This window comes from Asparagus officinalis, chromosome 5 (genome assembly GCF_001876935.1).
Source record: "Asparagus officinalis chromosome 5, Aspof.V1, whole genome shotgun sequence".
In the NCBI taxonomy this organism is placed as follows: Eukaryota; Viridiplantae; Streptophyta; class Magnoliopsida; order Asparagales; family Asparagaceae; genus Asparagus; species Asparagus officinalis.
The window spans coordinates 18540934-18554248 of record NC_033798.1 but is presented as its reverse complement, the minus strand read 5'-3'; the positions used below and the strand labels follow the sequence as shown (position 1 = coordinate 18554248).

The following is a 13315-nucleotide window of genomic DNA, read 5'->3' as shown; positions in this document are numbered from 1 at the left end:
CCTGGCTATGCCAAAGAGCTTTCTTGTTTATACATACGTGAAATGATATTTTTATTGTGCTTCATATGTTTAAGACTGCATAAATACATACGTAGATACATTACCTTGTTGTGCTACATTTTTTGAAGACTGCAAGCATGCATACATACATACACACATGCATACATATACACATACCTATATATGTACATACAAATATGAGAAGCACAACATGCACACCTACATAAAATATATTAGGAATTGTTTCAAATGTATAAAAGAAATCAAATCTCTAAAGTTTCTAAATGTATTTCTATGCATATCTAATCATGGTAAAAGATCTAAGTGCTTAATTATCTTTTCCCTCTTTATTTATCTCCAATTATTTCTTAAAAAAGGCAATCTTAGGAAGGCACCTATCCTATTATTATCTCAAGCAAATAACATAAAGAATTATACAATAGAATCTCTTATTATTTTTTAATATTTAGAGTTCGCGTCTACAATCTAAATGATCCCACTCATCAAATTCTAATTAGTCAACTATTTCTTCTCTCAGTTTTAACAAATAATAGATAATTATATTTTAATCTACTAAAAGAAACCTCCTCAAACAATAATTAAAATTTCACTAAAGAAAACCTATGAATAAGAAACTTAATCTCCTAAACCTTTCAAAATAGTAAGATATTGATATGAAATATATAGCAGGTTAACATTCTTCTTGACATTTTAAGATCTTAATTTATTTCCTCTTTTTTTTATTTACTTTCATTGTATGCAAGGATGTAAAAATATTAGAATTTTCACATCCATAGCATGTGCACTTACCTAGAGTACATTCATAAATAAATATATTTTTACATATACATCTCATAAAAGATGCCTCAAATTATGTATATTAGTATGCGCGGATATGAGTTCTATTTGACTCTAGCCTACTCAAACAATAATTAAAATTTAATAAAGAAAAGTTATGAATAAGAAACTTAATCTCCTAAACCTTTCAAAATAGTAGTATATTGATATGAAATATATAGCAGGTTAACATTCTTCTTGACCTTTTAGGGTCTCAATTTATTTTCTTTTTCTTTTTTTACTTTCATTGCATATAAGGACATAAAAAATATTAGAATTTTCACATCCATAGCATGTGCACTTTTTACATTCATAAAAAAGTATATTTTTACATATACATCTCATAAAAGATGCCTCAAATTGTGTAAATTAGTATGGGCAGAAATGAGTTCTATTTTACTCTAGCCTTTACTTGGGCCTCAAAATTAAATGCAGCCCCTCCTCTTCTAGATCTCTAGCACTATCATAGAAGGAACCAAGTGTTCTTAAGAGGATCAGTGTCAGCTTATAGCCAGTAAATGACTGTCAAATCATTCATGAAGCTTGCATCACATTCAACACGTTTTGATGGAAGAAGACTTAGATGATGATGACAACAATGATGTGGCTTAGTACTTCTACATATCCCAGATGGATAAGCAGCAATATGATAAAAATATAAGAAACAGAGTATCTTCATAAAAACTAGAGGTTAACTGGTGAGTGAGGACAAGAAAATATCTTGAGATGGTCTTGAACATGTGTAAGCACAAATTTAGAAATAAGTCCTTTTACTAGGAAACTTGGTAGACCCATAGTTGAAGGCGCCACGAGGGCCTAGGACTAGTGTAAAAATAACAAACTTGATATACATGTCAAACTTAACTAAGTGAATGAGAAACAGATTCATGCAGCCACCCCAAGAATGTTATAAAGATCTGGTCTATTTATTTATTTCTTTATTTATCACTGAACATCAAATTTAACATTGGTAGGAAGCATCTACTCTTCTAACCCATGAACCTTAGAAACATTTAGCCTATGGTACGTTATTTCTTGCTTGGTTTATTTAAAGGAAGAAACATATATTATCAATGTTTAAGCACACTTCGTCATGATAAATGCCATGTTTCAGCAGAAAATTCCAGAGTTAGATACTACATCATTCATGAATTCACTCTATTCAAGAACTTATGTACATCATGTTCTCTTTGGATTTTAAAAAAAACAATACTGTGGCCAAAGTAGATAAACCGTTTAGATATATGTTAAGGTAGTCATATGAATGTTAGCTTTTAAATACAGTCTCAGGATGGTTAACACTAACAGATCAGTATTGTAGAGAGTATATATGGAAATTGTGATTGAAGAAGGAAAAGATGCAACAGAACAAATTGGGAATAGACGCATATGCAAAGAAAAAGAAAAACATATGAAATTTCACTGAAAGTTCCCAAGTACGTAATTTCATAGCTTGTAATTGTCAAATATTGACTTTCAGGGGACTTTCTGTTTTTGAAGTGAATATGGAACCATTTCACATCTGAGCATCAAAACTGTCAACATTAAAAAGTTTCTCAGAAAGTAGAGTTTAACAACAGACATCATAAGAGGGTAACTGAACATCTGAACCATTCAGGTTTCAAACGAACACGCAAGAGGGTAACTGAACATCTGAACCATTGAGGTTTCAAATGACGTATTATAATCAAACAGGTATGGTCATCAACTTTGAATAACACAAGCATTCAACTGCGAAATCTCCCTCAACAAAAATATCAAATGCATGGATTTTTTTGTATTGTAAATAGTAAGGAATTAAGAATGACAAAGAAAAGGGAATTCTACCTAACAGCATCATTATAAGAAACGACAAAGACTAAGATGCTAAGAAAGAAAATATTTTAAGTGTTACTAAAAAAAGAACAGTGTAACATCCCTTTTTCCAGAGGACTAAGAATGTGGAGATTTTATAATATAACAAAATAGAAATAACTGCATGCTTCTGCAAAGAGAATCACATTTAAGTGGTGTTCAGATGTGGGAGAATTTTGCTGACACGACCCTGATTTGTCCTCATATAAAGGAAAGAAATATCATATTAAAAAAATACTCCAACAAAGAGTATTAGATGCAAGCTAGCCGTATGTACCTATGATTTGCAAACACTTCTCCACAGTTGAGAAACCAGGATGAGGGCATGACTATATTGTGTGATCAAAATTGCCTCCCTTAATTAGAATGCGAGTAAGAGCATCTTAAAGACTTAATCAAGACAGATAATTTAGATTCATAAATTCACCCTTAAAATAGGGTTTTATTTTTATGCCGACCCATGCTTCCAGTAGGCGCAAGCCCCTATTGTTAATTATCATTTGGGTTGAACCAAACAAACCTTTGATTAAGAGACTTATAAATAATCATAACAGTAAATGGAGCAAAGACAAATTTTATTGATTGCGCTTTTGACTTTGCTAGCACATGGGCTTGGTTCCTTCATTTATGGATGGTTGGAGAGAAGAACCTTTCCCCCAGTGATTGAGGGGGTGGTCTCTATTATAGAGGAGAGAGAGAATTAAGGGGAGAGAGACGTTGGATTGAGAGGGTTATTTTAGAGATTAATGGGGGAGTTGAGGGGGTAGTGGGATTGTTTTGAGGGGAGGTGTATTATGTTGAGGGGTTAGTTGAGATCTTTTATTGAAAATATATTGCTCAGTGGTAGCTGAATTAGATTCTCAACTTACAGTTCAGGAGATCGAATACCCTTAAAAAACCTTTATTTTGTTCAAACATATAAGTCTATTTTTTCTCAAATGTATGTATATTTAAATGGAAAATATTAGTTTTCATCCCAAAAATCCTTTTAAGTAGTTAATTATACAACAATTAGACTTTACTTAATGGGAGGCATCAAATGATATTCCTGCATGCACTTTTTCAACACAATTACAAGTGTAAGTGTCTGAAACGAAATTGTCCTACATATCAGAGTTCACAATTTCTACAAATATTACATGGTGGTAGGGAAATTTAGATCAACCAACATTTGTTTGTCCAAATGCATGAATGTACCAGGGAGAAATAAAAGAAACAAGCCTAAGCTTTTGGTTCCAAAGCTGCTTTATCCCTGGCCGAACCAGACTAAAAAAAATAGAACATCTGACTTTGAGGAGAAATGACAGCGGTGTATAGAACCTAAGATATGGGTTATAATAATCAAGTACCAACATATCCATCTCACCATTCAAAACCCAGTAAAAATCTATATAGCACAACAAATTCAATATTATTTAGGTTCTGGTCTTGGTTCAGTCTAATTACAATATAAAATTCACCTTACAAAATCTTAAGCTCCCAGCGAAGACAATTATACAGCCATATCTATAAAATTTCATGACTCATCATAGGGTTCTGTGATGCTAATCCTCACATCATTTCTTCTATAACTCATCTTAGGTCTCGTAATGTTAATCATTTTAGTCATTTAGAACTTCTAGTGAAAGAAACCTCCAGATTTAGGCATAAACTATAAAGTATTAGTATAAACTAAAGGTTCCTGAGCAAAGGTACAAGATGCACCTACAAGGTCTAGCATGCGTAAGGAAAAGCAAGAATGGAAAGTATGAAGAGATTACGTCAGAAGATAAATAAAAGCAATATAACAATAGCTCGGTCCTGGATTCATATAAATATCGTGATACTCTAGTATCTTCACCAGTATTTAACTTTTAAATGATACGATTCGATGTAAAAGCATTCTAACAATATTTTCCATCAATGTATAAAGAAGCTAACTTTTCTAACCAAGCAACTGACCAAGTAGTTAGTCAGTTCATTTGAACATAATTTTTTTTTGCAGAGAGAACTCAACTAATTTATATGCGATTAAGATAATAAAGTCTTACGTGTAACTACTATACTGGGTAGAAGCACCAAAAGAAGTAAAAACTTAATTAGGTAAAATAAGAATAAAAGAGGTAAACTTACGGAGCCATCCAACGGTAAGTTCCAGTCTCCGGCGTCATCCCTTCAGTCTGCACCTCAATCCTAGCCACCCCAAAATCTGCAATCTTAATAGATTTATCTCCGAAAATCAGCAAATTATCTGACTTCAAATCCCTGTGAATGAACCCCAACCCATGCACATAGGCCATTCCCCTCGCTACATCCAACGCCTGCTTCACTGCTGTTGTCAGCGGCACCGCCCTATTCTGCCTCCTCATCAAGAACTGCCTTACTGACCCTCCCTTTGCATACTCAGTCACAATGCACCAAACCACCGGTTTCCTACACGCTCCAATAAACCTCACAATGTTCGGGTGCCTCAAATTAGCAAGCATCATCACCTCCTGTGCAAACTGTTGCTCCATCAATTGAGCCCTCTCTGGGTCATTCTCGGGCTTTTCCAATAACTTAATCGCAACATCCTCCCCATTATAAGTACCCCGATACAACTTTCCAAAAGCACCCTGCGCAAATGCCGCTCCCATATTAAGCTTCCTTAAATCGATGGTCCATTCATCGTAATTCTGAAGGGACTCAGTCGGGTAACTTTGATCCATCAAAGCTTGAGCCAATGCATCGTTATTAAGTACATGATTACTCCTCTTCCCGGGACGAAACACACTGTGACCGCCGACGGAGTAATCCGAAGGATGAACGGGGCGAAGGCCCGGGTGATGCAAAATCCCAGTGTGAGAATTGTTGTTGGACCCAACACTACTGTTGTCCACCGACATCGAAACAGAGCCTCCTCCATTGCTCGTCTGAAGGCTCCCGACACTGTCGATCGACATATTGGAGCCTTCGCCTAGCTTCCTATAAAATCCTAGGTCATAGTAACTGTTCCCTGCGTCGTTTCCAACGCCCCCAATGATCCCAGCGAATTTACTACCCTCCATCATCCTTAACCCCAAACTAAATACAATACCCTAAATAGAAACGACGCAAGCTAGCAAATTCAGGCCTAATCTCGATCCAAGATGAGCTCTTGCTACATCTGAAGCTAAAATCTTGCCGAAAACAGATTAAAAACCCTAAAATCAATGGCACTGAGAAATCCGCTCGATCTCAGAGCAAGCAGCGCCGATTTCAGCGACACTCACCTCGATCGAGAAAGAATCCGGCGGCGGAGAACCGGATCCGAGCAGCGGACGACGAGATCGCAGAGAGAATGGAGATTAGTTAGGGTTTTTTTTTTTTTTTTTGGTCGGGTCTTTCTTTCTCTCTCTCTGTCTCGTCCAGTGGAAAGCTGAGAGGAGAGAGAAAGAGTCAGTCGTCGGTTTTTTTTGCCCTTTACCCCCTTTATTATAGTTTAATTAATTAATAATCATAATTGGTAAAGTGTCCTTGGAAGGAAAATTAATAAATTGTTGTGACGCGTCAGTTAGGTGATTAATTAAACAGTATCTGGTTGATCGAGGTATTAAGTATCCCTAATTACGCGGTTGGACCCGATGCAGATACGGTCCAAGGTGTCGTAACGGGCGAACGCAATGAAAGGATTCCATTTCTCGCAAATTTCTCGGCGAGAAAACGACAGGAAAAGTAAAAGAAACGGTGCCCCTTTGTTGGCTCCGTGTCCAAATCAGAGAGGATCAGAAATGAAATATTCCTGTGCTAAAAAGGAAATTTGCAAGGTTTATTTATTTATTTATTTAAGTGACGTGTTGGTTAACCTAATATCCGTCAAGATTTTACTTTCCACGGTAGTTTCTTTTTGGGTTAATAATGGTGGATAGATCCTCTCTCTCCTGTTATTGGTTTGAATTCACTGCACCTCTGGTCTTAGTTTTGCGCACAGACCTTTTTGAGCGGAATTGTTTTTACTTTTTTATTTTTATTTTTAGAAAATATATTTGTTAACACAAGAAGGCGTCATCTAAATTCAAATGAGGGGTTTATACGCAGCAATAAAGCTAGAGGCAAATCATTAGTAGTACTGGCTGAGCTACATAGTATCCTGTAGGGCTGAGCACGGTTCGGTTCGGATAGGTTTTTACCAAATTTTGAGCAACCAAACCGAACCGCATATAATTCAAAACCGAACCGAACCATTGCAAGTCGGTTCGGTGAAGTTCGGTTCGGTTTGTTCGGTTCTAACTTCATTTTCAGAATGACTTAAACAGTAGACTTGCCAAATACTAAATCAAATAGAATATATCGTGACGGGCAAGGGATCCCACAAATATTAAACAGTAGTATTTCAAGGGTTGCTGACTTAATTTGGAAAAACAAGAGGGAAAAAAGAACAAAATCACCATCCGTGAAAACATATATACCAGAAAACAAATTAAGGATCATTATCAAAGCACAAACTCAGAAACCATAAGAGAATAGGAGTGCATAAATGAACAAGAAACTGATAGGCCGATATCTCAACTTACCAGTTGCTGTATCCAAGGAAATAAATCAAAATTAAAGAATAATCGCAGTCAGAAGCTTGAAGAAAAGAAAAAGATAAAGTTTATACATCGGCCTCGGTGACGACGACGGGTGCGGGTGTCCCCCCCCAAAGCCGGAGACAGATCCTGAGCCTGAGGAGATATTTCGGCCTCGGCCATGAAGATTGTGGAAGTGAGGAAGAGGAAGAGGAAGTGAGAGAGGTGGACCGTGGAACTAAGGACTGAGGAGTGAGAGAGAGTGAGAGAGAGGAACTAAGGAGGCGGCTGGGAAAGGGGGAAGGGAAGTTTAGGTGTTTAGGGTTTGAGAGTCTGAGACTTTATCTTTGGGGACGGGTCGGGTTTGAGCAGATTGGGTATTTAGACCATGGGGTATTCGGTCGGTTTGGGTCGGTTCGGGTTGAAAAGTTTTCAACCCGACCCGAACCGTCCTGCTTTTAAAACCGATTTTTTCGGGTCGGTTCGGGTCGGTTCGGTCGGTTTTTTCGGTTTGGACCGAACCATGCTCAGCCCTAGTATCCTGTCGTATCACATGATACCACTAGATTTTCTATTTTGTACATATTTTTATTTTAGTTTTACTTATACTTATTATTTAGGACACCACTAAAATTGGGTATGACGAGACCACTAGAAAAGGACAAAATAGTATAATTGTCAATATAGATTTTAAATATATAGTCATGATAATTTATTTGGTTCGCTTAAAACCACTCGAGAAACCCATTTCTCTCTTCTGACAAAGGTTCTACCTCAGCCAAATCGTTTCCAGGGTTTTCATTTCCCAGCTTTGGTTCGTTTCCTCTCTTCAGGTGAAAAACATTGGAAACCCCCTCCACCTAAGCCTCTCTCGTTTACCTGATTTCCATCCAAAGATGAGAGGAAATCAGTGAAAAACTCTCATTGTGTTGTACTTTGTCAGATCTACAAGGAATTAGGGGGGATTTCCGTGATTTGCAAGGATTACCGCCTCCCCCCATCTCTGTTCGTGTTTGGGTTGCACCTTGGTTCTCTGATGCTTGCGGATTTTCCCCCTTCAGGCTGCCTCAGATCATTAATTGGTTGCTAATTTCTATCCTCTTTTGTGATTTTTGTTGGGTCTTGAAAAAAAGGCAATGCCATTCTTGGGGAATATCTGTGATTGTTGCTTGGTTTGTGCAAATTCAGAAATTACAAGTATATTTTTTTGCAATTTTCAATTTTATAGTGATTTTTTTAAAGGAAATGGTGAAATATTTATGATCTTGCGGTTTTCCCCTTCAAAGTTTATTGGAAATAATTATTCTTTGCCCTAGGAACCATTGTTCGGTGCACTGTGATCTTGTGAATTTTGAGCTTTGCACTGTGATCTTGCGATTTTAGTTGTCTGAATTTATTTGTTATCACTGAGTATCATTTTGACGTGTGGATATATTGTGATAATTTGGTGCTTGCAGTTAGGCCTGTCCATCCGGGCCGGCCCGGCCCGGGCCGGGTTTCGGGCTGGCCCGGGTGATTTTCCTTTTTTTTTATTTTTTTTATTTTTTATTTATTTTTTTCCAAAATTTTTTAATGTTATTTAACTTATAAATTATAAAAAAAAAGACAAGAAAAATAACAAAAACAATAATTTTATTAATTACTTAAAATGACATAAATTACAAATAAGAAATGATAAAAACATATTCTTTATTAATAATTGATAAATCAGTTACAAATTACAAGTACAAATTTATTTTGGAATTAATCGCATCACAATAGATAAGTAAATCCCAACTAGGTTGGCACCTACTCACCTATATCACTTTCATTTGCAATTATTTCCAAAATAATTCTTTACAAATTGTAAGCTAAGATATAAAAACTACAATCTATTCTTTATATCTATCTGCTAGTCCAAATTCTTCAAATTTATCTTCAATTCCAGCCATCCGATCGATGCCTTGCGTTCGCTTCTCGTACCTCCACCAATCTTGTAGGCACATCACCGCTTGTACAGTATATGGATCCAAGCATGTCCTGTGATCGTCGATCAAACGACCTGCTGTGCTGAAGGCGGATTCCGAAGCTACCGTCGAAACCTGCACTGTTAGTAAATCACGAACCATGGTGGAAAGTATAGGATATGAAACTGATCCATATACTTTCCACCATTGTAAAATATCTAAAGCATTTCCTTGACATCTAACTAAAGAAGCAGAAAAATATTCATCTATTTCAGAAACCTCCGATGATGACGATCCAAGTCCAGATCCACCAGTTAGCTCGGCTACCATTGCATACCTATCAAAACTTACACTTTTACCTCGGGCTCGGGATGAGCTCGAAGAAACCGAAGCTGCAGACTGTTGTGCAGCTACACCATGTCTAGCTGCATACTCATCATATAAAGTTTGAAAATAATTTCTAATAAGTAAATGATGAGTAGTAGCATTCAGGGTGGTTCCATCATCTAAGTCTATAACCTGTCCACCATACAATGACTGTAACAAACTTCGAAGGCCAATATCCTTCAAGCATGGATCAATAAGAACCCCCAAACCAAAAATATGAGGAATAGGCCTAAAATACTTATTAAATTTGCTCTCCATTTCAAAAACCATAGGTCCAAAAGTAGCATCCAAACGATATTTATCAAAAAAATTTTGAATATTTAAAATTTGTAAAGCAGCTAAAGTAATGGTTGGATAATAACAGCCAGATAATAACATGGTAGCATCATAAAAAACTTGTAACATTTCATTTAAATTACATATAACTGTCCATTCATCTTCAGTTATTCCATAAGTGCTACCAGAACTAGAACTAGAAGCATAATAGTTTATAAAATCAGTTATAATGTCTTTATATTCTATTGCTACACTTAACATTGCATATGTGGAATTCCACCTATGGTCAACATCTTTTGGAATTAGTCTAGGCTTTACATTTTTTCTTTTACAAAATTGTTTCCATCTTTTAAGTCTTTGTTCAGAAGCACTATGCATGTAAGCAACTGTTCTAACCTTTTCTATCATGGGTTTAATTTCAGTAAATGCACTTTGAACAATTAAATTTAAAATATGACAGATGCACCTAATATGAAAAAGATCACCATGACATGGCAATGATAAAGATGATCTGATAAAATCAACAGCTACATTGTTATTACTTGCATTATCTAGTGAAAGAGAAAATATTCTTTGTGAAATTTCTAATTTCATAAGTTCTTCAATTATTAAATTTGCAACATTAGCACCAGTATGTGACTCTTCTATTGCAATAAAAGAAACAACTCTTTTAAACATTTGCCAATTTTCATCAATCCAGTGTGCTGTGATACATAAATATCCAGTTTGTGCTCTAGATGTCCAAATATCAGAAGTTAAAGAAAATTTACAGTTTAAATTTTTAAAATAAGAAATTATTTTTTCTTGTTCTTGCTGATAATATTTTAAAATATCACGTTGACAGGTTTGACGAGAAAATTTTTTAAATGCAGGATAAAAACCATCTCTAAACATATCTTCAAATTCATCATCTTCTACTAATTTAAAAGGAAGGTTTTTAAGAATGATAAACCTGATTACGCATTTCCTGGCTCTGGCAGCGTCATAGTTCCAACTACCGAGACTACCAGAAGAGGAGGATTGAGAAATCATGGATTGTCGGATATCACCTTGAGGAGGCTGGCCTTTGTTGTGTTTATCTAAATGGCGTTTGAGGTGGTTGGTGCCGCTCTTATGATGAGCTTGAAAAATCTTGCCGCACAAAGCACACTTAGCCTTCTGGGTGAGGATCCTACCGTGTTCATCCTTGGTGACGTCGATCTTCTCGTAAAAATTCCACACATCGGATCTTGGCCGTTTAGGAGCTCTTGGTGCAGATTCGTCGCCACCGGATTCGGGATTAACTTCGGTAGGAGGACTGATAGTAGGAGGACTCATAGTAGGAGGACTCAATTCAGGATCGGGAGATATGTTTTGCTCTTCATAATCAGATCCGGAAGCCATTTGGGGATTGGATTAGAAAGTATAAATAAGAGAGTATAAGAGTATATTTGGTGACCGTTGTGGCCGGCCCGGCCTAATTCCGGCAACGGTCACCACTGGTGACCGTTGCCACCCGGGCCGGGCTCCGGTCCCGGGCTGCCCGGCCCGGGCGTTGACCCGGCGGCGCACTGTACCGGGCCGGGCCGGGCCCGGGCCGGGCGCCGCTGAGGCCACCCGGACCCGGGCCCGGAACCCGACCTGGCCCGGATTTCCGGGCCGCGGCCCGGCCGGGCCCGGGCCGGGCTCCGGGTCGGGCCCGGGCCAGCGGGTAAAATGGACAACCCTACTTGCAGTGTAGCTCTCTAAAAAAATTATGAAATGAGCTTGATTTTTTTGGCACATTGTGCATTTTACAGTCCATGCCCCTATTTCACGTTGGTTATGATTAATCCATATATTCATGCTAAATATATTGTGTATATATTGGTGAACTATTGAATACGCTGGGAAATCATTAGTCTCTTTGTACTTTGGGAAATCATTGGGTATTTATGATTAATTCGGTTATTGTCCCTAATTACATGACAATCGAAAAATTCGTATGTGACTATGTGAGCAACTTACAATGTATTTACATTTTACATTGTACTTGATGGTTTTCTAGTGTGGGTTATGAAAGTATTTGGTTGTCATTTAATATTCTATTCATGGGTTTTATTTGGTGACTTATATAATTTTCAGCAATGATGAGTGTTAAAATAACTGAGATTAGCAACATGCTTATTGACATTGCATTGAATGACTAACAATGATGATATTAACCAAATTCTAAGCCCTCGGCCATAAATTTCACATACATATGGCCGATATATTTTCTGCTAATACAAGTACGTAGTTCATAACAGTTATGAGCACTCATGTTGATACCTATACGCATTGTTACGTTGAATTAGGTTTTTTTACAGGTTTAATATGAATTTTCTACTAATTCAGGTATGTAGTTCATACAAGTTATGAGCAATCATGTTGTTACATGTTTCATATGATTTTCCATATCAAACACGTACTTATGATGAATTCGGTTATATACATGTTTCATATATTATTTTAGCGCTTTTCTTTTGGTAAGGTTACCACCCATAACGATCACAAATAAAATTGTCTTTAGCGAGAGGTAAACTTACAATGATGATCATATACATTTTTCCCTGGGAACTTCAATACCAACCAAATACAAGAAAAGTATAATAATCAACCAAAAGTTTCCCCCTTTTTTAGCTACCAACCAAATAAAGGGAAAACGTGTAAGTTAATTTCCCACCATCTTTTATATGTGTGAATCAAACACCAACAACAATCAATTTCATGGAAAACTTTGAAAAACTCAAAAAATAACTTTTTATCATTAAATGATGTATCCCAATAAAATGAGAAACAAACCAAACAGCCCCATAGTATATGGAACACCAATTGAGCAAAATTCAAAATCCATCGTGGACAGTACATGAGGTCTATCCGCAATAGACCCAATCTTTTTCTCCATAATATATGATTCATATATGATGGATATTGATAAATCTCTTATTTCATACTCTGATATTTTAAACAATAGAGTAGGCAATCAACTGTCTCAAGAACATGATATATGGAATAACTTCTTTCAAGTTTAACCATTAGGAGCATGTTTGCTAATTTTGAATTATAATCCACTTACCTTATAAATTATTATAATCTGGAGTGTTTGATAAATTTAATGGATTGTAATCTATTTTTAGATTATAATCCATTAAATTTTGATGATCTTTTTTTTTTAAAATTTTGATAAGATAATCACATTTTCAAAGCTAACTTTACTACCTTCCATTGGTTTACACATTTTTCTTATTTTTTCATTTCATGCATCACAAGTGTCCAATAAATAACAGACGAGTGCTACTGAGAAAGTGATTTGACAATAACTTTGATGGGAAGCGAAAAGATTTTCCATACTTTCAGCATGCGGTATCTAGCAAGACACCATCACAGCCTAAGTCAGCAGATATATAGTATCATTCCTAATCACTTCTTGTAAGGCTACATTGCACTTAACTGCTCCATAATTTCATCAATTTTGTACTTAAGTGACATCTATTTTAAAATCGAGCAAAT

General features: G+C 36.3%; 1 protein-coding gene across 1 annotated transcript in view; it reads right to left on the bottom strand.

Moving 5' to 3' along the window:
- The window catches only part of LOC109842754 (serine/threonine-protein kinase HT1-like), a 14244-nt gene extending 8193 nt beyond the window's left edge, over positions 1-6051 (bottom strand). The window contains exon 1 of the mRNA XM_020411633.1: positions 4804-6051. Coding sequence (XP_020267222.1) covers positions 4804-5720 — 917 coding nt within the window. The 5' untranslated portion in view covers positions 5721-6051. The remainder of the gene's footprint in view (positions 1-4803) is intronic.